The 25624-nt window shown below is 45.2% G+C and overlaps 1 protein-coding gene across 2 annotated transcripts in view; it reads right to left on the bottom strand.

Moving 5' to 3' along the window:
* The window catches only part of sh3pxd2aa (SH3 and PX domains 2Aa), a 610480-nt gene that overhangs the window by 496343 nt on the left and 88513 nt on the right, over window positions 1–25624 (bottom strand). For both annotated transcript variants that reach the window (XM_080206018.1, XM_080206019.1), the window contains exon 2: window positions 21026–21106. In XM_080206018.1, the coding sequence (XP_080062144.1) occupies window positions 21026–21106 (81 nt within the window). The remainder of the gene's footprint in view (window positions 1–21025; window positions 21107–25624) is intronic.

Here is a 25624-nt window from a genome sequence, read left to right as displayed (position 1 = left end):
AAGACAAGGATAGATACATTTTTGAACAGTAAAGGAGTTATGGGTTACGGTGAGCAGGCGGATAAGTGGAGCTGAGTCCACAAAAAGATTAGCAATCATCTTACTGAATGGTGGAAAAGGCCCGAGGGGCCAGATGGCTTAGTCCTGCTCCTAATTCTTGAGTTCTTACTCACCTGATGAAGGAGCAGTGCTCCAAAAGCTCATGATTCCAAATAAATTTATTGGACTTTAACCTGGTGCTGTGAGAATTCTTACTATGCCCACTCCAGTCCAATGTCGGCATCTCCACATCATGAGTACTTTTTAAGGCAGAGCTAAATATTTTTGTTGAACAAGAGGATGAAAAGTTAATTAGGGTAGTTAGAAATGTAAGTGTGAAGTTACAGTCAAATCAGCCATGATATTACTGAATGGTACAAGTAGGTGCAAGGGGCTGAGTGGCCTACTCCTGGTCCTAGTTCTTATGTTCATCAGGAGATTCAGACCAATCCTGGAAAAGAACAGATTTAAGTACTTCACGCTGTGAGGTGCAAGTGTTCATTGCAAGCCAATTTGCTTTTGGTGAAAGTCGTGATCAAGGACAGACAATCAGCTTTGGACCTGCCACATTTCCCAGAGATTTTTCAAGCCTGAATGTTCCTATATTCCAGCCTGCTAAAGAAACTTAAGCCGCAAAACACCGAGGAGCATGCAGTTTTACAGAATTTTGGCATCAGAACATATCATGGAACAAAAAAAATCTTTGTCCACAATTCCATACAGTAAGTTCCTGGCTTTAACCCTCCCCACCCTGCACTAATGAGAAAGGGATGGATTCTTAGGGACAAACTGCCTTTCTGAACTAGGAAGCTTTTTCTCCAAAGATTCTAACTAAAGAGATGTGTTTTTAATTAGTTTCAGTCATATGAATTAAAACACAGATACACTGCTGTGTATTGATATGTGTTCTTCATTAGAGACAGAACATTGAAATTATAGTGTACACAGCTTATATTCACCAGAACGATGTTAATGATCCCTGGGAATCGAGTGGTGAGGAGACTTGAGATTTTGGGACTCTTTCCAATGGAGCAACAATTGCTTTGAGATTTTACAGATGTTTTAAATGTTGAAGATTTTACAGATACTTTAAACATTAAAAAGACAACTTTGCCGGAGCACAACTACTAATGGTGAAACTACTAACGAGGCCAGAATGGGAACACAGACATTGGAGGATTTTGGCAGTGGAGATAGAAAGGGAGGGGGAAGGCCATGGATGGATTTGAAAACAAGAACGGAATATTTTTAAATCAAAGCATACTCAACCGGAAATAGGACTTGATCTAAGTTAAAATACAGGTAGTGCTTTGGATGTCCCAGTTTACAAATTGTGGAAAACCAAGAGTGTGTTACGATACTCATGTCTGGAGGTAAATAATGCATGAATGACAGTTTCAACAAGAGATGAATTGAGATGGGGCAAAGGAAAGTGGCATTAGAGATCTAAGAGGCAATCTTGGTGATGGTATGAAGGGGAAGTTCAAAGCTCATTTCAGGATCGAATGCAATAACAAGGATGAAAGTGCGGGAGTAAAAACGGCCCTTCAGGTTTCCTAATACTTAATTTGAGGACAAGTCGGTTCATCCGATGTCAAATAACCAGTCCGATAATTTAGCAACAGTCAAGGAGTCAAGATCATGAGTAGAGCTAGGAGTCATCAACTTGCATGTGAAAATTTACGCTGAGCCTTCAGATCATGTCACCGAGGAGTGGACAGGGATAGACCCTTGGCGACATCACAGATAATTGTGCAGGAGTAGAAAGACAAGCCATTGCAAGTGATTCTCTGGCAATGATAAGGGTAATGATCCCCAGAGTTCAATAACATTTGAGAAGAAAGGAATCCCAAAACATCAACAGAAAAAGAACCCAATGGCCAAGATTGTACTTTTAAAATTTTTACCATAACAAACTAAGACCAATATAATTCAAACATTAACAGGCAAATGATATCACAAAAAGGTAAATTTCACTTCATATAGGTGATACAATGATACATCTCCTCCAGTTACAAGCTCTCATGCAGTTATATGCATGTGCATCATTTCCACACAGATGTGGCACCACATCCAACTTCAGTCTTTCCATTCAGCCTCTCTGCATAGAATCTCTCCCCACTCTGGATTTGGCCCTCGAGTAATTTTCACCAATAGCCACATTCTATCCAACACTGCACATGTCTACAAACATGTGTCCCATCAATCCTAATGGGGTTACTTTCCAGCGTTTTTCAACTGGCCAACCAATGTAGCCAGTTTACAGTCTGGACCCCTGATACAAACCCTCAGCTTTTCAGCATGCCTGAACTGTTCACACTACATTTAGGCTTCACCAAGAGTGCCTGGAATTGTATTTTCTTCTCACTGCTAAACAGAAAACAGATCTATTGGTAGAGTTTTGTTGGCTTCCCCTCATGCCAATTCTGTATTCTGAGCAGCATACTCAGAAACCAGCATCATATAGCAGGTTGAAGCCTAACACCACCGCAATTGGTTTTCATCTCCATAGCAACTTCAGCCAGAGCATAGCTTCTTAGATTCTAATAACATCATAAAAAGAACCAATTACCCCTTGTTCCAGAATTATCAAGATTCATTTTGTCTTAAAGGGGACACATTTATCCCAAGGTACAAGGGTGATCACATTAGAATGTAACCAGGTGACAGCAGCCCACCCAATTGAACAGCATACATAGAGGCATTGTGGGACAGTTTGGTCATCACTGTCAAATGCGGCAGGATAAGTCAACATGGTGGAAAGTTTCATAGGAATTCTCAACATGCAATACCAACTCAGGGTGTTCAGAGAGCAATCTTACTAACTGAACCTCAACAAGAGACAATGTTGCAAGGTGTCTGTGCTGTCTTTGCTGAAACTTGTTCCCGTGCAGCACAACCTTCTCGCTGATTTTCAGATGTTATTGAATTCAGCCTCCAGTGTGCCTATTCACATAGCGTTGACTAGATAACTTTGATATAGTCATCTTAGGGCCAGAATTCAGGATGGTTAAACGTCACCACTCTTCATGAATTCAAAAACCATCCCTTCAATTCTAATTTTTAACTTCTTCATATCTGGACCAATTGTCTCCAACTCCAAGTACCTCAGCTTTAATTAGCAACCTGAAATTTATTAAATGTGCTCTGAAAACCCTGACCCCACATTAACCAGTAACTCCATATGACAATAAAACTAAATCTTGTCTTACCAAAATATATGAATTGGCCTCACATCCACATGGTAGTTACCCAATTTCAGTCAGTTCATCAATGACTGATTCATCAAAGAAGGAAACAAAAGAAGGAAGGATGTGGAAGCTATTGAGAGGGTGCAGAGGAGATTTACAAGGATGTTGCCTGGATTGGGAGGCATGCCTTATGAAGATAGGTTGAGGGAGCTAGGTCTCTTCTCCCTGGAGAGACGAAGGTTGAGAGGCGACCTGATAGAGGTTTATAAAGGGTTGAGAGGAATAGATATGATGGATTTTTGGTGGCTATTTCCCAGGGCTGAAATGGTCGCTACGAGAGGACACCGGTTTAAGGTGCTGGGAAGCAAGTAGAGAGGAGATGTTAGGGGTAAGTTTTTCACTCAAAGGGTGGTGAGTGAGTGGAATCGGCTGCCATCGGTGGTGGTTGAGGCGAACTCGCTGGGATCTTTAAAAAGACTTCTGGATGAGTATATGGGATCTAATGGGATTGGGAGTTACAGATAGTTAATAGAACATAGAACACTACAGCACAAACAGGCCCTTCGGCCCACGAGTTGCGCCGATCACATCAACACCTACCAATCTATAGACCTATCTATAACCCCCAATCCCATTAAACCCCATATACTCATCCAGAAGTCTTTTAAAAGACCCCAGCGAGTTCGCCTCCACCACCACTGACGGCAGCCGATTCCATTCACTCACCACCCTCTGAGTGAAAAACTTACCCCTAACATCACTTCTGTACTTTCCTCCCCGCACTTTAAATCTGCATCCTCTCTTAGCGACCATTTCAACCCGGGGAAATAGCCTCTGAGAATCCACCCTATCTATTCCTCTCAACATTTTACAAACTTCTATCAGGTCGCCTCTCAACCTTCGTCTCTCCAGGGAGAAGAGTCCCAGCTCCCTCAACCTAACTTCATAAGGCAAGTTCTATGGTTTGGTAGGTGTGGATGTGATCGGCGCAACTTGTGGGCCGAAGGGCCTGTTTGTGCTGTAGTGTTCTATGTTCTAAAAGATTTACGAAGGCATGTGTATCCAGAAACATACCACTGCCATGATATCATCTTTAGAGCTTAGAAGAGCAGGTTTTCTATCATCTGTGCTTTTGGTATGGATACTAGCGAAAATTCATTTAATAGCAGAGTTGCCTGCTCTATTTAAGGTAGTAATTACATAGCATTTACAGCACAGAAACAGGCCATTCTGACCAACTGGTCTCAGACTATGTTTATGTTCCACATAAATCTCTGCCCACCATCATCCAATCTCATCAATTTTCTATTCCTTCCCTTTCATGTGCTTATTTAGCTTCCCTTTAAATGCACCTACGTAACTCACATTGCCCAGTGTCTGTGTTCGACCCCCTATAATTTGTCATTTATGTAAATGACATTAATGACTATGTGGAGGATAGAATTAATAAGTTTGTGAATGACACAAAGATTGGATGTTGGTTAACAGTGTGGCGGAGTGTCTTGGGCTACAAGAAGATATAGACAGAAGGGTCAAATGGGCAGATAAGTAGCAGATAGAATTTAATCCTGAAAAGTGTGAGGTGATACACTTTGGAAGGCGTAATTTGACAGGAAAATATTCAATGAATGGTAAGACACAGGAAAGTTCTGTGGAACAAAGGGACCTTGACATGTTTGTCCACAGATCTCAGAAACAAAAGGGCATGTTAGTAGGGTGATGAGAAAGTCATATGGGACACCTACGTTTATCAGTTGAGGCACAGATTACAAAGGCAGTGAAGTCATATTGGAGTTGTATAGAATTTTGATCAGGCCACAACTGGAGTACTGTGTGCAGTTCTTGTGGCCACATTATCAGAAGGATGTGATTGCGCTGGAGGGGTCGCAGAGGAGATTCACCAGGGTGCTTCCTGCCTGGAATGGAACATTTAAGTTATGGAGACAGGCTGGGTAAGCTTGGGTTGTTTTTGTTGGAGCAGGGTAACCTGATCGAAGTGTACAAGATTATGAGGGGCATGGACAGGGTGGATAAGGAGCAGCTATTACCCTTAGTTGAAGGGTCAGTCATGAGGAGACATAGGTTCAAAGTGAGGGGCAGGAGGTTTAGGGGTGATGTGAGAAAAACCTTTTTATCCAGAGGGTGGTGACGGTCTGGAATGGACTGTCTGGGAGGGTGGTGGCAGGGGGATGTCTCACATTCTTTAAAAAGTACCTGGATGAGCACTTGGCATGTCATAACATTCAAGTGCTGGTAGATGGGATTAGGTGGAGTTCAGGTGTTTCTAATATGTCGGTGTGGACTCAATGGGCCAAAGGGCCTCTTTTGCGCAGTATGATTCTATGATTGTATGAGTTCTACATTCTAGTAATTCTCTAAACCGTGTTCCTATCACACAATCTTAGCTGCACACATTAGCTTGTACAAATGGTCAAATTAATTATAATAGCAGCCAGCAGCATAAATTCCTCTAATCCCAATGACTCACTGCTTTAACAATGTACAACACCGCTCTGTTGTACACTCCATTAACTCCTAGGTCAGTGCTGCAAAGCTCTGGCAAAAGATACACAGCACCTTTGCAATCCAGTGAGGCCCCTCAGATCAATAGAAGCTTTCAGAATTCAGTTTCTTTTCCTTCCAGATCATTTCCTGTTAACACAATACTTGCTTTTTTCTCCTACATCATAGGAGCTGAAAAGGTGACTTTTCAACTCCAACACCCTCTTCTGCAGTTTCCAACACACAAATTTGGCACATTTTCTAGTTAATGTTTCGCCACCTATGTACCCCAATTCGATAAGAAAGAATTAATGCATAATATAGTTTGATCCTTTTGTTTTTATTTAAGCAAGCACATCAACTGCTTCTGAATTTTCTGGCACATATAACAGACAACTGGATCAATGGTAAAGAGTCAGCCACTGATAAACAAAGAAGATATTGTTGAACTGTATTGATCAAAAGAACAAATTCTCACTGCATCACGTTTTCAGAGTCCCACAGCCAAACCAGTTAATCACACTTAAACATTATGAGGAATTTCTGATGTAGCCAGCTCCAAATTTGACTCCTGAAATATCCAAAGAGGATTACATGTCAATTTTGCATGAACCTCCAAAATATTCAACACAGAGAGGCAAGGACTGATTAGGGACAGTCAGCATGGCTTTCTGAATGGAAAATCATGTCTCTCAAAGTTGATTGAGCTTGTTGAAAGAGTAACCAAGAAGGTAGATGAGGGCAGTGCAGTCGATGTCTATTTGCACTTTAGCAAAGGTTCAGTGGAGATGTGCGGGGGAAGCATTTTTTCATACAGTGGGTGGTAGAAGCCTGGAATGCACTGTCAAGTGAGATGGTTGAGGCAGTTACGTTAGCCACATTTAAGACTTATCTTGATAGACATATGAACAGGCGGGGAATGGAAGGGTATAAATGGTTGGTCTAGATAGGTAATCGTGATCAGTGCAGGCTTGGAGGGCTGAAGGGCCTGTTCCTGTGCTATACTGTTCTTTGTTCTTCCAGCTTCTCAAGCATCTTTTCAGATAAGATAGATGTCATCACAGCAACTTCTGACCATTTGAAGTGAGCACCAACAGTTACTCAGAACATGCATCCTTCAAAAAATCCTGCAAAATCCGCATGCACACATTATTAAGCCTCTTCCAGCCACTCCCGTGGAAGCAGGGGTGTTAAGGAGAGCAGGTTTCTTACCTTTGCACAGGAAGAATGTGTTTTAGCTTTCTCTTAGATCTCAGAATCAAGTCAAGGCCACGAGAAATAATTTCTTGATATTTCCTTCACACATGACTCCACAGTATCCTTCATATGGCTTCTCTAACACACATTTCCTCAATGGTCGCAGAATACTCACTGAGGCCCCATAGAAGTCACCCTGACTGAACTAACAGCTTCAAACGAAAAAGAGTGGCAAAAGTAAACATTGATCTTTTAGAGGATGAGAAGGGGGATGCAATAACTGGAAATGAGAAAATGGCTGAGGCATTGAACAGGTATTTTCTGTCAGTCTTCACAGTGGAAGACACAAATTACATGCCAAAAATTGATGACAGGAAGGCTATGGCAGGTGAGGATCTAGATCTTATCATTATCCCGAAAGAAGTAGTGTTGGGCAAGTTAATGGGGCTAAAGGTAGACAAGTCTCCTGGTCCTGATGGAATGCATCTCAGGGTACTAAAAGAGATGGTGGGAGAAATAGCAAATGCACCAGTGATAATTTACCAAAATTCACTGGACTCTGGGGTGGTTCCCAAAGATTGAAAAACAGCAAATGTGATGCCAATATTTAAAAAAGGAGGTAGACAAACGGCAGGTAACTATAGGCCGGTTAGCTCAACTTCTGCAGCAGGCAAAATGCTTGAATCTATCATGAAGGAAGAAATAGTGAGACATCTGGATATAAATTGTCCCGTTGGTAAGACGCAGCATGGGTACATGAAGGGAAGGTAATATTTGACTAATTTGGTGGAATTCTTTGAGAACATTACATGTGCAATGGAGAACCTGTGGATGTGGTGTATCTGGACTTCCAGGAGGCATTTGACAAGGTGCTGCACCAAAGACTGCTACATAAGATAAAGGTGTACAGTGTTACGGGTAATGTATTAGCATGGATAGAGGATTGGTTAACTAACAGAAAGCAAAGAGTGGGGGTAAATGGGTGTTTTTCTGGTTGGTGATCAGTGACTAGTGGTGTGCCTCAGGGATCAGTGTTGGGACTGCAATTGTTTACGATTTACACAGATGGTTTGGAGTTGGGGACCAAGTGTAGTGTGTCAAAATTTGCAGATGATACTAAGATGGGGGGGAAGAGCAAAGTGTGCAGGGGACACTGCAAAGGGACATAAATAGTCTAAGTGAGTGGGCGAGGATCTGGCAGATGGAGTACAATGTTGGTAAATGTGAGGTCATCCATTTTGGTAGGAATAACAGCAAAATGGACTATTATTTAAATGGTAAAAAATTGCTGCATGCTGCTGTGCAGAGGGACCTGGGTGTCCTTGTGCAGGAATCTCAAGGAGCTGGTTTGCAGGTGCAGCAGGTAACTAAGAAGGCAAATGGAATTTTGTCCTTCATTGCCAGAGGGATGGAGTTTAAAAACAGCGAGATTATGTTGCAGCTGTATAAGGTGCTGGTGAGGCCACACCTGGAGTACTGTGTACAATTTTGGTCTCCTTACTTGAGAAAGGATATACTGGCACTGGAGGGGACGCAGAGGAGATTCACTAGATTGATTCTGGAGTTGAGAGGGTTGGCTTAGGAGGAAAGACTGAGTAGACTGGGGCTATACTTACTGGAATCCAGAAGAACAAGGGGAGATCTTATAGAAACCTATAAGATTATGAGGGAAATAGACAAGATAGAAGCAGCGAAGTTGTTTCCACTGGCGGGTGAAACTAGAACTAAGGGGCATAGCCTCAAAATAAGGGGAAGCAGATTTAGGACTGAGATGAGGAGGAACTTCTTCACACAAAGAGTTGTGAATCTGTGGAATTCCCTGTCCCTCTAGTTCTGCTATCCTTTCTAAGCGGGAAGAATCTCTCTACCTCTATCCTATCTAGCACCTTCATTATCTTATATGTCTCTATAAGATCCCCCCCTCAGCATTCTAAACTCCAACGAGTAAAGACCCAGTCTATTCAATCTCTCCTTATAGGCTAGCCCCCTCATCTCCGGTATCAGCCTGGTGAACCTTCTCTGCACTCCCTCCAAGGCCAATATATACTTCCGCAAATGCGGTGACCAAAACTGCACACAGCACTCCAGCTGCAGCCTCACCAGTGCCCTGTACAGTTGCAGCAAGACCTCCCTGCTTTTATATTCTATCCCCCTCGCTATAAAGGCCAACATTCCATTCACCTTCTTGATCACCTGCTGCACCTGCAGACTGGGTTTTTGCGATTTGTGCACAAGGACACCCAGGTTCCTCTGCACCGTAGCATGCTGAAGCTTTTCGCCTTTTAAATAATAATCCCTCCAACTATTATTTCTACCAAAGTGGATAACCTCACATTTGCTAACATTATACTCCATCTGCCAGGTCCTCGCCCACTCACTCAGCCTATCCAGATCTCTCTGCAGACTTTCCGCGCGTTCCACGCAATTCACTTTTCCACTCATCTTCGTGTCATCAGCAAATTTTGTTACCCTACACTCAGCCCCCTCCTCCAGATCATCTATGTAAACGGTAAACAGTTGAGGCCCCAGCACCGATCCCTGTGGCACTCCACTAGTCACCAACTGCCAACCAGAATAGCACCCATTGATTCCAACTCTCTGCTTCCTATTAGACAACAAATCCTCAATCCACGCTAACACCTTACCCCCAACTCCATGCACCCCAACCTTTTGCAGCAACCTTTTGTGAGGCACCTTATCAAACACCTTCTGGAAATCTACAAAAAGCACATCCACCGGTTCCCCTCTGTCTACCGCACTAGTCACATCCTCATAGAAATCCAATGAAATTTGTTAAACACGACTTCCCCTTAACGAATCCGTGCTGCGTCTGCTTGATCGAACCGTTCTTTTCTAGGTGCCTCGCTATTTCTTCTTTGATGACGGATTCCAGCATTTTTCCAACTACGGACGTTAAGCTAACCGGCCTATAATTCCCTGCTACCTTTTTTAAACAGCGGCGTAACATTAGCTGTTTTCCAATCGTCTGGTACTTCCCCAGAGTCCAGTGAATTTTGATAAATAATCACTAAGGCATCCGCTATCACCTCTGCCATTTCTTTCAGAACCCTGGGATGCATTCCATCCGGTCCCGGGAACTTGTCTACCTTCAGTCCCGTTAGTCTATCAAGCACTCGATAAACTAATGTAACCTTATTGTGGTGTTCTTTCTCATACCTGCTACTTCTCTGTTCCCCACTCTACATTGCATTGCATCACTTGCTTGCATACATTACTACAGCAGGTCTCTATGGAGAGCCAAAAGGGTCAAATATAGAACGATTGATTAAACACTCATAAGAACATAACAACATAAGAACATAAGAACATAAGAAATAGGAGCAGGAGTAGGCCATCTAGCCCTTCGAGCCTGCCCCTCCATTCAATAAGATCATGGCTGATCTGAAGTGGCTCAGTTCCACTTTCCCGCTTTCTCCCCATAACCCTTAATTCCCCTGTCTGTCAAAAACCTATCTACCCGTGACTTAAATATATTTAGCGAGGTAGCTTCCACCACTTCAATGGGCAGATAATTCCAGAGATTCACCACCCTTTGAGTGAAGAAGTTCTTCCTCAACTCTGTTCTAAACTGCACCCCCCCCCTATCTTGAGGCTGTGCCCTCTAGTCCTGTTTATTGAGCCCACTCAATAAACAATTGCTATTTTGTGAGGTCACATTCTCTGTGGAGAGCAGTCTGGTACTGAACAGTAGGGCAGTGAAACTCCCTGCATAATCATCATGGTGTTTTACTGGATTAACTTTGATAGAACCATAGAAACCCTACGGTGCAGAAAGAGGCCATTTGGCTCTCAAGTCTGCACCAACCACAATCCCACCCAGGCCCTACCCCCATATCCCTACATATTTACCCACTAACCCTCTAATCTATGCGCCTCAGGACACTAAGGAGCAATTTTAGCATGGCCAATCAACCTAACCTTCACATCTTTGGACTATGGACGGAAACCGGAGCACCCGGAGGAAACCCACGCAGACATGAGGAGAATGTGCAAAGTCCACACAGCTAGTGACCCAAGCCAGGAATTGAACCCAGGTCTCTGGAGCTGTGAAGCAGCCGTGCTAACCACTGTGCTACCGATAATTACGGTAGGTTTACATTAACATTTCCCTGGAAATTAGAAAATCCATACTGGAGCAGATTTTAAGAGCAAGACCTGTGGAAGGACATTTGATGATCAAAATAACATTCCTTATTCCATGTTTTATGGTTTTGAGTCACTAACATGAGATGATTTTTGAATCAAGGAGACTAGCCATCCCAACTCATTGTCAATCCAGAACAATTCCTATTGTTAGTTAAGTGACTGCAACATTTTTGGTTCACTGTTTGAAGTCCAATCTATATGCTGGTCACCTGGAAGAAATCTTCCGGTCTGTCCTAAATTTGTCATTTACCAACTTAAACATACAATCTCTTGCCATCTGGATTCATTACAAACCTTGCATTCAATCACTAAGATTATCTTTTTGATATTCCCTGTCAAGGGAATTTCTTCTATCAATCTGACCTGTAATCCTCAGACTGGGGGAGGCAGTGGTCTAGCAGTATTATCTGCTATTATCACTAAACTATTAATCCAGAATCTCAGCTAATGAAAGCTCATGTGATGGAGAGCACCCCAGTGGATGTCCCCCTTCATAATAAGTACTCCTGTCTGACTACTGCTGGAGGGGACAGCTCACCTGGGGGAGGCAGCGGTGGCCAGGTCTCTGGGGCTGAACCCGACCCAGTAATTCAAAAAAGTAAGGAAAAGAGGAGGAAGGCAGTGTTAATAAGGGAGTCTGTAGTGAGGGGGTCAGGCAGACGTTTTTGCGGATGCAGACGGGAGTTGCGGATGGTGGTTTGCCTCCCTGGAGCGGGGACCCGGGATGTCTCTGGACGCGTCCCAGACATCCTGAAAGGGGAGGGTGAGGAGCCGGAGGTCGTAGTACATATAGGTACCGCTGACATGGGCAGGAAGAGGGAAGGGGTCATGAAAAGGGATTATAGGGAATTTGGTAGACAGCTGAGGAAGAGGAACGCGAGGGTAGTAATCTCAGGATTGCTGCCTGCGCCGCGGGAGAGTGAGAGCAGGAATAGAATGAGGTGGAGGGTGAATGCGTGGCTGAGGGACTGGAGCAGGGGGCAGGGATTCCGGTTCCTGGATCATTGGGACCTCTTTAGGGGCAGGTATGACCTGTTCAGTAAAGACGGGTGGCACTTGAATCACAGGGGGACTAATATCTTGGCGGGAAGACTAGCTAGGGCTACTGGGGAGACTTTAAACTAGAAAGGTTGCGGGGAGGAAATCGAGATGAGGTGACTGAGAGCGAGGAGGTTAGCTCCCAGGTAGAGAAGGACTGTAGACAGTATGAGAGGGAGGTTAGACGGGTGATGGAGAAGGAAAGCGCCCAGACTGAGGGTCTGAAGTGTGTCTATTTTAACGCCACGAGTGTAGTGAATAAAGTGGATGAGCTTAGGGCATGGATTGCTGCTTGGGAATGTGATGTGGTGGCCATTATGTAGACTTGGATGTCTCAGGGACAGGACTGGGTACTTCAGGTGCCGGAATTCAGATGTTTCAGGAAGGATAAGGAGGGAGGCAAAAGAGGGGGCGGAGTGGCACTGTTGATCAGGGACAGCATCACGGCTGCAGAGAAGGTGGATGCCGCGGAGGGACTGTCGACGGACTCTCTGTGGGTGAAAGTTAGGGACAGCAAGGGGTCGATAACTCTGCTGGGTGTTTTCTATAGGCCGCCCAATAGTGACAGGGAAGTTGAGGTGCAGATAGGGAAACAGATCCTAGCGAGATGAAGTGATAACAGAGTTGTCGAGATGGGAGAATTTAATTTCCTAAACATCGACTGGAATATCCCTAAGGTAAGGGATTTGGATGGGGAGGAGTTTGTTAGGTGTGTTCAGGAGGGTTTCCTGACACAGTACGTGGATAAGCCTACGAGAGGAGAGGCTGTACTTGACCTGGTGCTGGTTAATGAACCCGGACAGGTGTCGGATCTCTCGGTGGGAGAGCATCTTGGGGATGGAGATCATAATTCTATCTCCTTCACGATAGCATTGGAAACAGATAGGATCGGGCAGGCTAGGAAGGTGTTTATCTGGAGTAAGGGGAAATATGAAGACATCAGGCAGAAAATTGGATGAGTAAACTGGAAGGAGGTGTTTTTGGGGAAAAGTACTGAAGGAAGGTGTCGGATTTTCAAGGAATGATTGTCTGGAGCTCTGCACGACTACGTTCCGATGAGACAGAGAGGTTTCGGTAGGTTGCGGGAACCGTGGTGCACGAAGGCTGTGATGAACCTAGTCAGGAAGAAAAGAAAGGCGTACAAAAGGTTCAGAGAGCTAGGAGATGTTGAGGATCTACAGCAGTATACAGTTTGTAGAAAGGAGCTTAAAAAGGAAATTAGGAGAGCCAGAAGGGGTCGTGAGAAGGCCTTGGTGGGTAAGATTAAGGAGAATCCCAAGGCATTTTACAAATATGTGAAGAGTAAAAGGATGAGAAGTGAAGGGATTGGACCTATAAAAGGTGAAGGGGGGAAAATCTGTGTGGAACCGGAAGAAATAGCAGAGGTGCTTAATGAGTACTTTACCTCGGTATTCACGGTGGAAAATGATCTGGGAGGTAAGAAAGAGGATGTGTTGGAACTTTTAAACTCTATTAAGATAGATAAGTTGCCGGGACTGGATGGGATGTACCCCAGGTTACTGTGGGAAGTGAGGGAAGTGATTGCAGAGTCCCTGGCGATGATCTTTGCGTTCTCGATGGACACGGGAGAGGTTCCAGAGGATTGGCGGATGTGGTTCCTATTTTCAAGGAAGGGAACAGGGATAGCCCGGGAAATTACTGACCGGTGAGTCTAACCTCAGTGATTGGTAAGTTGATGGAGAGGATTCTGAGGGACAGGATTTATGAGCATTTACAGAAGTTAAGCATGATCAGAAATAGTCAGCACGGCTTTGTCAAGGGCAAGTCGTGCCTTACAAGCCTAGTTGAGGTCTTTGAAAATGTGACTGAACGCATTGACGAAGAAAGAGCGGTGGACGTGGTTTACATGGACTTCAGCAAGGCGTTTGATAAGGTACCCCATGCAAGACTTCTTGAGAAGGTGAGAGGGCATGGGATCCAAGGAGCTATTGCCTTGTGGATCCAGAACTGGCTTGCCTGCAGAAGGCAGAGAGTGGTTGTGGATGGATCTCTTTCTGCATGGAGGTCGGTCACCAGTGGAGTGCCCCAGGCATCTGTTCTAGGACCCTTGCTGTTTGTCATTTTCATAAATGACCTGGATGGGGAAGTGGAGGGATGGGTTAGTAAGTTCGTCAGAAGTGATGTTAGGGGTAAGTTTTTCACTCAGAGGGTGGTGAGTGAATGGAATCGGCTGCCGTCAGTGGTGGTGGAGGCGAACTCGCTGGGGTCTTTTAAAAGACTTCTGGATGAGTATATGGGGTTTAATGAGATTGAGGGTTATAGATAGGTCTGTAGGTAGGTAGGTGATGTGATCGGCGCAACTTGTGGGCCGAAGGGCCTGTTTGTGCTGTAGTGTTCTATGTTCTATGTTCTATGACACAAAGGTTGATGGTGTTGTGGATAGTCTGCAGCGATGTCTGAAGTTCAGCGAGACATAGATAGGATGCAAGACTGGGCAGTGAAGTGGCAGATGGACTTCAACATGGATAAATTGGAAATAAATTGATTAGGGATAGTCAGCACGGTTTTGTGAAGGGTAGGTCGTGCCTCACAAACCTTATCGAGTTCTTTGAAAAGATGACCAAAAAGGTGGATAAGGGTAAGGCAGTTGACGTGGTGTATATGGATTTTAGCAAAGCGTTTGATAAGGTTCCCCATGGTAGGCTATTGCAGAAAATGCAGTTGCATGGGATTGAGGGTGATTTAGCAGTTTGGATCAGGAATTGGCTAGCTGATAGAAGACAGAGGGTGGTGGTTGATGGGAAATATGCAACCTGGAGTTCAGTTACAAGTGGTGTACCTCAGGGATCTGTTTTGGGGCCACTGCTGTTTGTCATTTTTATAAATGACCTAGATGAGGGTGTAGAAGGATGGATTAGTAAATTTGCTGATGACACCAAAGTCGGAGGAGTTGTAGACAGTGAGGATGGATGTTACAGTTTGCAGAGGGACATAGAAAAGCTGCAGAGCTGGGCCGAGAGGTGGGAGATGGAGTTTAATACGGAAAAGTGTGAGGTGATTAACTTTGGTAAGAACATAAGAAATAGGAGCAGGAGTAGGCCATCCAGCCCTTCGAGCCTGCCCCGCCATTCAATAAGATCATGGCTGATCTGTCGCTGCTCAGTTCCACTTTCCCGCCCTCTCCCCATAACCCTTAATCCCCTCTCTTATCAAAAACCCATCAACCCGCGTCTTAAAAATATTTAGCGAGGCAGCCTCCACCACTTCAACGGGCAGAGAATTCCAGAGATTCACCACCCTTTGAGTGAAGAAGTTCCTCCTCAACTCCGTTCTAAACCGCCCCCCTTTTATCTTGAGGCTGTGCCCCCTAATCCTATTGTCTTTTTTGAGCGGGAAGAGTCTTTCCACCTCTATCCTATCCATCCCATTCATCATCTTATACGTCTCAATGAGATCTCCTCTCATTCTTCTAAACTCTAACGAGTACAAGCCCAGTTTATTCAGCCTCTCCTCATAGCTCAACCCCCTCAACTCCGGTATCAGCCTAGTAAACCTCCTCTGCACTCCCTCCAAGGCCAAGATATCTTTGCGCAGGTGCGGCGCCCAAAAATGCACACAGTACTCCAGCTGCGGCCTCACCAATGCCCTATACAGCTGCAGCAAGACCTCCCTACTTTCATATTCAATCCCCCTCGCTATGAAGGCCAGCATCCCATTCGCCTTCCTGACCACCTGCTGCACCTGCAAGCTGGGTTTTTGCGACTCATGCACAAGGACCCCGAGGTCCCTCTGCACCGTCGCCTGCTGCAGTTTTTCGCCCCGTAAGTAATAGTCCTTCCTACCATTCTTCCTACCAAAGTGGACCACCTCACACTTGCCAACATTAAATTCCATTTGCCATTTCCTGGCCCATTCGCCCAGCCTATCTAGATCCTTCTGCAGACTCTCCACACCCTCCGCACAATTTGCCGTTCCCCCAATCTTGGTGTCATCAGCAAATTTCGACACTCTACACTCGGTTCCCTCCTCCAGATCATCTATATAAATGGTAAAAAGCTGAGGCCCCAGCACCGACCCCTGGGGCACTCCACTAGTCACCATCCGCCAATCCGAATAGCACCCGTTGACCCCCACTCTCTGCCTCCTATTTGACAACCAATCCTCTATCCACGCTAACACCCTACCCCCAACTCCATGTCCCTCGACCTTCTGCAATAACCTCTTGTGAGGCACTTTGTCAAATGCCTTCTGAAAATCTAGAAAGACCACATCCACCGGCTCTCCTCTATCCACCGCCCTAGACACATCCTCATAGAACTCCAGTAAATTTGTCAGACACGACTTCCCTTTAATGAAACCGTGCTGCGTCTGCTCTATCAAGCAATTCCCTCCTTAAATGACAGATTCTAACATTTTACCTACCACAGATGTTAAACTAACTGGCCTATAATTCCCCGCCTTTTGCCTGGCACCCTTCTTAAACAACTGTCGTGGCTCAGTTCCACATTCCCGCCCTCTCCCCATAACCCTTAATCCCCTCTCTTATCTCTTAAGAATAACAGGAGTACAGAATATAGGGCTAATGGAAGGACTCTTAGTAGTGTTGACGAGCAGAGAGATCTCAGGGTACATGTGCATAGATCGCTGAAAGTTGGCACCCAGGTTGATAAGGTTGTGAAGAAGGCGTACGGTGTGTTAGCTTTTATTGGTAGAGGGATGGAATTTCGGAGCCATGAGGTCATAAGATTTTTGCTTCGGTCTTCACAGAGGAGGACGTGAATAGTTTGCCGGGTATTAACGATGGAAAGATGGTAGGAGTTGAGGGCCTGAATGAGATCATTGTCACTAGAGAGGTAGTGCTCGACAGACTAGTGGGACTGATGGTGGACAAGTCCCCAGGACCGGATGGAACGCATCCCAGGGTTCTGAAGGAAATGGCAGAGGTGATAGCGGATGCCTTAGTGATTATTTTCCAAACCTCGCTGGATTCTGGGGAAGTGCCAGAAGATTGGAAAATGGCTAATGTTACGCCGCTGTTTAAAAAGGGTAGCAGGCAAAAGGCAGGGAATTATAGGCCAGTTAGTTTAACGTCTGTTGTAGGAAAAATGCTTGAATCCGTCATCAAAGAAGAAATAGCGAGGCATCTTGAGAAGAATTGTTTGATAGAGCAGACGCAGCATGGATTCGTTAAGGGGAAGTCGTGTCTGACGAATTTATTGGAATTCTATGAGGATGTGTCTAGTGCGGTGGACGGAGGGGAACCGGTGGATGTGGTGTTTCTCGATTTTCAGAAGGAGTTTGATAAGATGCCGCACAAAAGGTTGCTTCAGAAGGATAGGGGGCATGGAGTTGGGGGTAAGGTGTTAGCGTGGATAGAGGATTGGCAGTCAAATAGGAGGCAGAGAGTAGGTGTCAATGGGTGCTATTCGGATTGGCGGTTGGTGACTAGGGATCGGTGCTGGGGCCTCAGCTATTTACCATTTATATAGATGATCTGGAGGAGGGAACCGAGTGTAAGGTGTCGAAATTTGCTGATGACACAAAGATAAGTGGAAAAACAAATTGTGCGGAGGGTGTAGAAAGTCTGCAGAGGGATCTGGATAGGCTGAGCGAGTGGGCGAGGACCTGGCAGATGGAATACAATGTTGGCAAGTGTGAGGTTATCCACTTTTGTAGAAATAATGGTAGGAAGGACTACTACTTACAGGGCGAAAAGCTGCAGCGTGCTACGGTGCAGAGGGACCTGGGAGTGCTTGTGCATGAGTCGCAAAAACCCAGCCTGCAGGTGCAGCAGGTGGTCAGGAAGACAAATGGGATGCTGGCCTTCATAGCGAGGGGGATTGAATATAAAAGTTGGGAGGTCTTGCTGCAACTGTACAGGGCACTGGTGAGGCCGCGGCTGGAGTACTATGTGCAGTTTTGGTCGCCGCACTTGCACAAGGATATTTTGGCCTTGGAGGGAGTGCAGAGGTGGTTCACTAGGCTGATACCGGAGTTGAGGGGGTTGAGCTATGAAGAGAGGCTGAATAGACTGGGCTTGTACTCGTTGGAGTTTAGAAGGATGAGGGGGGATCTTATTGAGACGTATAAGATGATGAATGGGATGGATAGGGTGGAGGTGGAGAGGTTCTTCCCGCTCAGAAGGGACAGCAGGACTAGAGGGCACAGCCTCAAGATAAGAGGGGTGCAGTTTAGAACAGAGTTGAGGAGGAACTTCTTCACCCAAAGGGTGGTGAATCTCTGGAATTCTCTGCCCGTTGAAGTGGTGGAGGCTACCTCACTAAATATATTTAAGACGCAGGTAGATAAGTTTTTGGTAGGCAAGGGAATTAAGGGTTATGGGGAGAAAGCAGGAGAGTGGAACTGAGCCACTTCAGATCAGCCATGATCTTATTGGATGGCGGGGCAGGCTCGAGGGGCTAGATGGCCTACTCCTGCTCCTATTTCTTATGTTCTTATGTTATGTTCATGTTACAACTGTACAAAACTCTGGTGCGACCGCACTTGGAGTATTGTGTACAGTTCTGGTCGCCAAATTATAAGAAAGATGTGGAGGCATTGGAGGCAGAGGAGGTTTACCAGGATGTTGCCTGGTATGGTGGGAAGGTCTTATGAGGAAAGGCTGAGGGACTTGAGGTTATTTTCATTGGAGAGAAGAAGGTTACAAGGTGACCTGATTGAGGCATACAAGATGATCAAAGGATTGGATAGGGTGGACAGTGAGAGCCTTTTACCTCGGATGGTGATGGCTAACACAAGGGACATAGCTTTAAATTAAGGGGTGGTAATTGTAAGACGGATGTCAGAGGTAGGTTCTTTACTCAGAGGGTAGTAAGGTCGTGGAATTCCCTGACTGCAGCAGTTGTGGACTCGCCAACTTTAAGGGCGTTCGAATGGTCAGTGGATAGGCATATGGATAACATTGGAATAGTTTAGGTTAGAGGGTCATTAGATTGGTTCCACTGGTTGGCGCAACATCGAGGACCGAAGGGCCTGTACTGCACTGTAATGTTCTATGTTCTAAATGTGTAGTGGTCCATTCTGGCAGGTCCAATGGGAGGAACGAGTACACTATCAAGCGTAGGAGTCTTAGCAGTGTAGAAGGTCAGAAGGACCTTGGGGTCCGGGTCCACAGGACTCTTAAATCGGCCTCGCGGGTGGAGGATGTGATCAAGAACGTGTACGGTGTGCCAGCCTTCATTAATCAAGGGATTGAGTTTAGGAGTCAGGAGGTAATGCTGCAACTTTATGGGACCCTTGTCAGACCCCACTTGGAGTACTGTGCGCAGTTCTGGTCGCCTCACTACAAGAAGGATGTGGAAGCTATTGAGGGAGTGCAGAGGAGATTTACAAGGATGTTGCCTGGATTGGGAGGCATGCCTTATGAAGATAGTTTGAGGGAGCTCGGTCTCTTCTCCCTGGAGAGACGAAGATTGAGAGGCAACCTGATAGAGGTTTATAAAATGTTGAGAGGTATAGATTGGGTGGATTCTCGGAGGCTATTTCCCAGGGCTGAAATAGAACATAGAACATAGAACATTACAGCGCAGAACAGGCCCTTCGGCCCACGATGTTGCGCCGACCAGCTTCTTAAAAAAAAACACTAACCCACTAATCTAAACCAATCCCATTTCGTCCATAACCCTATCCACAGATCTCTTAAACGCCCCCAAACTAGGCGCATTTACAACTGCAGCTGGCAGGGCATTCCAGTCCCTCACCACCCTGGTGAGGGACTGGAATGGTCACTACGAGAGGACATAGGTTTAAGGTGCTGGGGAGCAGGTACAGAGGAGATGTTAGGGGTAAGTTTTTCACTCAGAGGGTGGTGAGTGAGTGGAATTGGCTGCCGTCGGTGGTGGTAGAGGCGAACTCGTTGGGGTCTTTTAAGAGACTTCTGGATGAGTATATGTGATTTAATGGGATTGAGAGTTATAGATAGGCCTGGTAGGTATGGTCGGTGCAACTTGTGGGTCGAAGGGCCTGTTTGTGCTGTGGTGGTCTATGTTCTATGATATAACTGCTGGGTCTGTAGGGCTGGTAGTGAGAGAACCAAGAAGAGGGAAAAACATCCTTCCCAGCTGCAGGTGCATCTGTCCATGACAGTATCAGTAAGAGTGCCCATGGTACAGTCCTCTCAAACAATACCTTCCAAACCAGACCACTTCCATCTAGAAGGACAAGGGCAGCAGATACATGGACACACCACCACCTGGAAGTTCTTCTCTAAGCCACTCATTATCCTGACGTGGAAATATATCACTGTTCCTTCGCAATCACTGAGTCAAAAGCCTGAAATTTCCACCCTGACTGTATTGTGGGTCAATCCACAGTACATGGACTGCAGAGATTGAAGAAGGCAGCTCACCACCTTTGAGGGCAACAAATGCTGGCCAGCCAGCGGTGCTCATGTACCATAAAAGAAACCGCTTCACTCATTAGAAACTGGGCAAAGTACTGAAGTTGCGGTCCAACCGGAGCACTGTACAGTTTGATAAAAGCTTCAAGAATTATCCTTCATAATTTTGCTCTGTACTTGAACATTCTAATGGCCATGTTGATTGCTGCTCTGTTGGGTATGTTGAGCGCCAATTATACCAAGAAGCCACCATCTACTTCAACATAATACATGCAAAACATGTGTTGTTTATTTTTACTTCCAATGCGTAATGCTATACATTTATCGGTATTGTATTGTTGCAGGCACTTAATTTTTAAATGTTTGAACTGCATTCTCCAATTCACCCCATTTGGTTTAGCAAGAACTGCAAACTTGACAAAAATAATTGTGTATTACAGAAACAGCTGAGTCCATTAAATATCAAAAAAGGTAATCCACCAACTTTGTTCAAACAAGGAGGCTTGAAGAGTGGCTACTGCCAGCAACCCTGTATTAGTTAAGAGTTAAGCAGGATGAAATAAAACATTACCTGGAGGTCGAAAAACTTGCTGTATCGCCTGTAGATGGTATTTGATGTATCATCTGACCAGTTCACTTGGATAACATAAACCTATAAAAATAAAATATATTCCTCAGTGTAGTTCTTCCCATATACAGTTCTATAACAGTCTAGTAACACCTATTCGCAAAACATTTTAATATAGAGCAGTGATTCACTGTTTGAACTTTTTTATAGGTACATCCTCAATATCATCATTACCACCAGCAATCTCTGCAGAAACAAATTCATTATTGCACCTAAATCTAAAGGGGACTATCAGGGATGCTAAAAATCTGAAACAAAAAGGAAAACGCTAAAACTCCTCAGAAAAGATCACCTCTATGAAGAGGTAATGTTTCAGAAGAACTTTTCTAACCAGTACATAGAAAGCCCAACAAAGGGGGGGGTAATTGTGGACCTGATGTTTGGAAATAACCCTGGGTAGGTGGAAGGTACATGAATAGTTATGGAAAAGGATAAGAAAGGGCTGGGAACAAAAGTTCTTAACTGGGACAAAACTAATTTTACTAAGATAAGACGCGATTTGGACCAAGTGGACTGGGAGCAGCTACTTTTAGGCCTTCAAGGAGAAGATAGGGCAAATACATTCCCACAAAAAGAAAGGGTGGAACCATGACCAGAGAACCTTTGATGTCAAGTAACATAAAGGTCAGGATTAAGAAAAAAAAAGCCTATGGTAGATACAGAGGGCTTAATGTGGCTGAGTCAATCTTCACAACAGACAAGTTCAATATAGGTATAAACATCTGGTGGAGACCTCTGCACTACAGCTATGGCACCACAGCCACAACCCAGCATAGAGTTTACAAGAGCAAAAGAAACAAGAGTAGTTGCTGTTGTCCTCACACTTCAGTCAACTGACGGTGTGGACAAAGACATGCAAATTCAAATTATTGTACAAGAAATCTCCCATAATGTGCTGTACCAAGTTGCTACAAAATTACACCAGGCATTAAACTTTGTTATTCAAAAAGTGCTTAACTTTTGTGTTGCTACACAAAGTAACAACAGTAAGTGGGGCAGCATGTGCAACAGTGTTAGCACCACTGCCTCACAACATCAGGGACCAGGGTTCAATTCCTCGTTTTGGTCACTGTCCTGCGGAGTCTGCACATTCTCCCTGTGTCTGCATGGGTTTCCACCGGGTGCTCCGATTTCCTCCTACAATCCAAAGCACTGGCTACGCTAACTTCTCCCCCAATGTATCCAAACAGATGCTGGAGTGTGGTGACTAGGGGACTTTCAGTAACTTCACTGCAGTATTACTGTAAGCTACTTGTGACACTAATAAATAAACTTTAAAAAAGCATCATGGGCTACAAGATATAGATGAAGGAGGATTGTAAAACTACATAAAAGGGGGATTGTCCCATCATTCTGGGTGCCTTTAAAACATAGAAGATAGAACACTACAGCACAAATAGGCCCTTCGGCCCACAAGTTGCACCGATCACATCCATACCTACCAAGCCATAGAAACTCCCAATCCCATATACTCATCCAGAGGTCTTTTAAAAGACCCCAACGAGTTCGCCTCTACCACCACCGACGGCAGCCGATTCATAAGAACATAAGAACATAAGAAATAGGAGCAGGAGTAGGCCATCTAGCCCTTCGAGCCTGCCCCGCCATTCAATAAGATCATGGCTGATCCGTCGTGGCTCAGTTCCACTTTCCCGCCCTCTCCCCATAACCCTTAATCCCCTCTCTTATCAAGAACCCATCAACCCGCTTCTTAAAAATATTTAGCGAGGCAGCCTCCACCACTTCAACGGGCAGAGAATTCCAGAGATTCACCACCCTTTGAGTGAAGAAGTTCCTCCTCAACTCCGTTCTAAACCGCCTCCCCCTTATCTTGAGGCTGTGCCCCCTAGTCCTACTGTCTTTTTTGAGCGGGAAGAGTCTCTCCATCTCTATCCTATCCATCCCATTCATCATCTTATACGTCTCAATGAGATCTCCCCTCATTCTTCTAAACTCTAACGAGTACAAGCCTAGTTTATTCCATTCACTCACTACCCTCTGAGTGAAAAACTTACCCCTAACATCTCCTCTGTACTTGTATCCCAGCACCTTAAACCTGTGTCCTCTTGTAGCAACCATCTCAGCCCTGGGAAACAGTCTCTGAGAATCCACCCTATCTATTCCTCTCAACATTTTATAAACCTCTATCAGGTCGCCTCTCAACCTTCGTCTTTCCAGGGAGAAGAGACCTAGCTCCCTCAACCAATCTTCATAAGGCACGCCTCCCAATCCAGGCAACATCCTTGTAAATCTCCTCTGCACTCTCTCAATAGCTTCCACATCCTTCCTGTAGTGGGGCAACCAGAACTGCACACAGTATTCCAAGTGGGGTCTGACAAGGGTCTTATAAAGTTGCAGCATTACCTCCCGACTCCTAAACTCAATCCCTCGATTAATGAAGGCCAGTACACCAAACGCCTTCTTGACCACATCCTCCACCTGAGTGTCCTATGGACCTGGACCCTAAGATCCTTCTGCTCCTCAACACTGCTAAGACTCCTGCCCTTGATATTATACTCCTTCATCCCATTGGTCCTGCCAAAATGGACCACTACACATTTATCCGCATTGAAGTCCATCTGCCACTTCTCCACCCAGTCTCACATCTATGTCACACTGCAACTTCTGACATCCCTTCAGACTATCCACAACACCACCAACTTCCGTGTCGTCAGCGAACTTACTAACCCATCCCTCCACTTCCTTATCCAGGTCATTTATGAAAATGACAAACAGCAAGGGTCCTACAACAGATCCCTGGGGCACTCCACTGGTGACCGACCTCCATGCAGAAACGGACCCACCCACAACCACTCTCTGCCTTCTGCAGGTAAGCCAGTTCTGGATCCACAAGGTCAAAACCCCTTGGATCCCATGCACTTGCACCTTCTCAAGGAGTCTTGCATGGGGGACCTTATCAAACGCCTTGCTGAAGTCCATGTAAACCACGTCCACCGCTCTTCCTTTGTCAATGTGTTCAGTCACATTTTCAAAGAACTCAGCTAGGCTCGTAAGGCACGACCTGCCCTTGACAAAGCCGTGCTGACTATTTCTGATCATACTAAACTTCTCTAAATGTTCACAAATCCTGTCCCTCAGAATCCTCTCCATCAACTTACCAACCACTGAGATCAGACTCACTGTTTGGTAATTTCCCGGGCTATCCCTGTTCCCTTTCTTGAAAATAGGAACAACATCCGCAATCCTCCAATCCTCCGGAACCTCTCCCACCTCCATTGACGACGCGAAGATCATCGCCAGGGACTCTGCAATCACTTCCCTCACCTCCTACAGTAACCTGGGGTACATCCCATCCAGTCCCGGCGACTTATCTATCTTGATAGAATTTAAAAGTTCCAACACATCCTCTTTCTTAACATCCACATACTCAATCTTTTCAGTCTGCCGCAAACCTGTAGTACAACCTCCCAGATCACTTTCCACCGTGAATACCGAGGCAAAGTACTCAGTAAGCACCTCGGCCATTTCTTCCAGTTCCACACAGACTTTTCCCCCTTCACCTTTTATAGGTCCAATCCCTTCACTTCTCATCCTTTTACTGTTTGAATAGAGGGGAGTATGGTAGGATGAGAGAAGAATTGGCGAATGTGGACTGGGGGAGTGCGTTGGAAGGTAGGTCTGCTGAGGAGCAGTGGAGGATCTTTAAGGAGATCTTTCTTGGTGCTCAGCAGAAATTTATTCCGATGGTTAAAAAGGACAGTAGGAAGAGAGGTAATAAGCCGTGGATAACGAAGGAGGTGAAGGAAAGTGTTAAATTAAAAGCGGAGGAATTTAGAGTAGCTAAGAGCAGTGGGCGAGAAGAGGATTGGGAAAGGTTTAAATGTCAACAAAGATTGACAAAGAAGTTGATAAAGGAGGGTAGGAGAAGCTATGAGGCTGGGCTAGCACTTAATATAAAAAAGGATAGCAAGAGTTTTTATAAATATATAAAAAGGAAGAGGCTGGCTAGGGTGAACGTTGGTCCTTTAGAGAATGAGAAAGGGGAGCTAGTGGTAGGGGATGGGGATATGGCTAAGGTCTTGAATAACTTTTTTGTTTCTGTCTTCACGGAAGAGGACGTGAGTAATTTGCCGGGTGTTAGCGATGGAAAGGTGGTAGGAATGGAGGGTCTTAATGACATTACTGTTACTAGAGAGGTGGTGCTCGACAGACTGGAGGGGCTGATTGTGGACAAGTCCCCAGGACCGGATGGAATGCATCCGAGGGTTCTGAAAGAAATGGCGGAGGTTATAGTGGATGCCTTGGTGGTTATTTTCCAGACGTCGCTGGATTCCGGGGAAGTGCCGAAAGATTGGAAAACGGCTAATGTTACGCCGTTGTTTAAGAAGGGTGCCAGGCAAAAGGCGGGGAATTATAGGCCGGTTAGTTTAACGTCTGTGGTAGGTAAAATGTTAGAATCCGTCATTAAGCAGGAAATTGCGAGGCATCTTGAAGGGAATTGCTTGATAGGGCGGACGCAACACGGTTTCATTAAAGGGAAGTCGTGTCTGACAAATTTACTGGAGTTCTATGAGGATGTGT

This window comes from Carcharhinus amblyrhynchos, chromosome 17 (genome assembly GCF_965287045.1).
Source record: "Carcharhinus amblyrhynchos chromosome 17, sCarAmb.v2.hapA, whole genome shotgun sequence".
In the NCBI taxonomy this organism is placed as follows: Eukaryota; Metazoa; Chordata; class Chondrichthyes; order Carcharhiniformes; family Carcharhinidae; genus Carcharhinus; species Carcharhinus amblyrhynchos.
The sequence above is the reverse complement of the archived record's forward strand: the minus strand, read 5'-3'. Positions and strand labels throughout refer to the sequence as shown.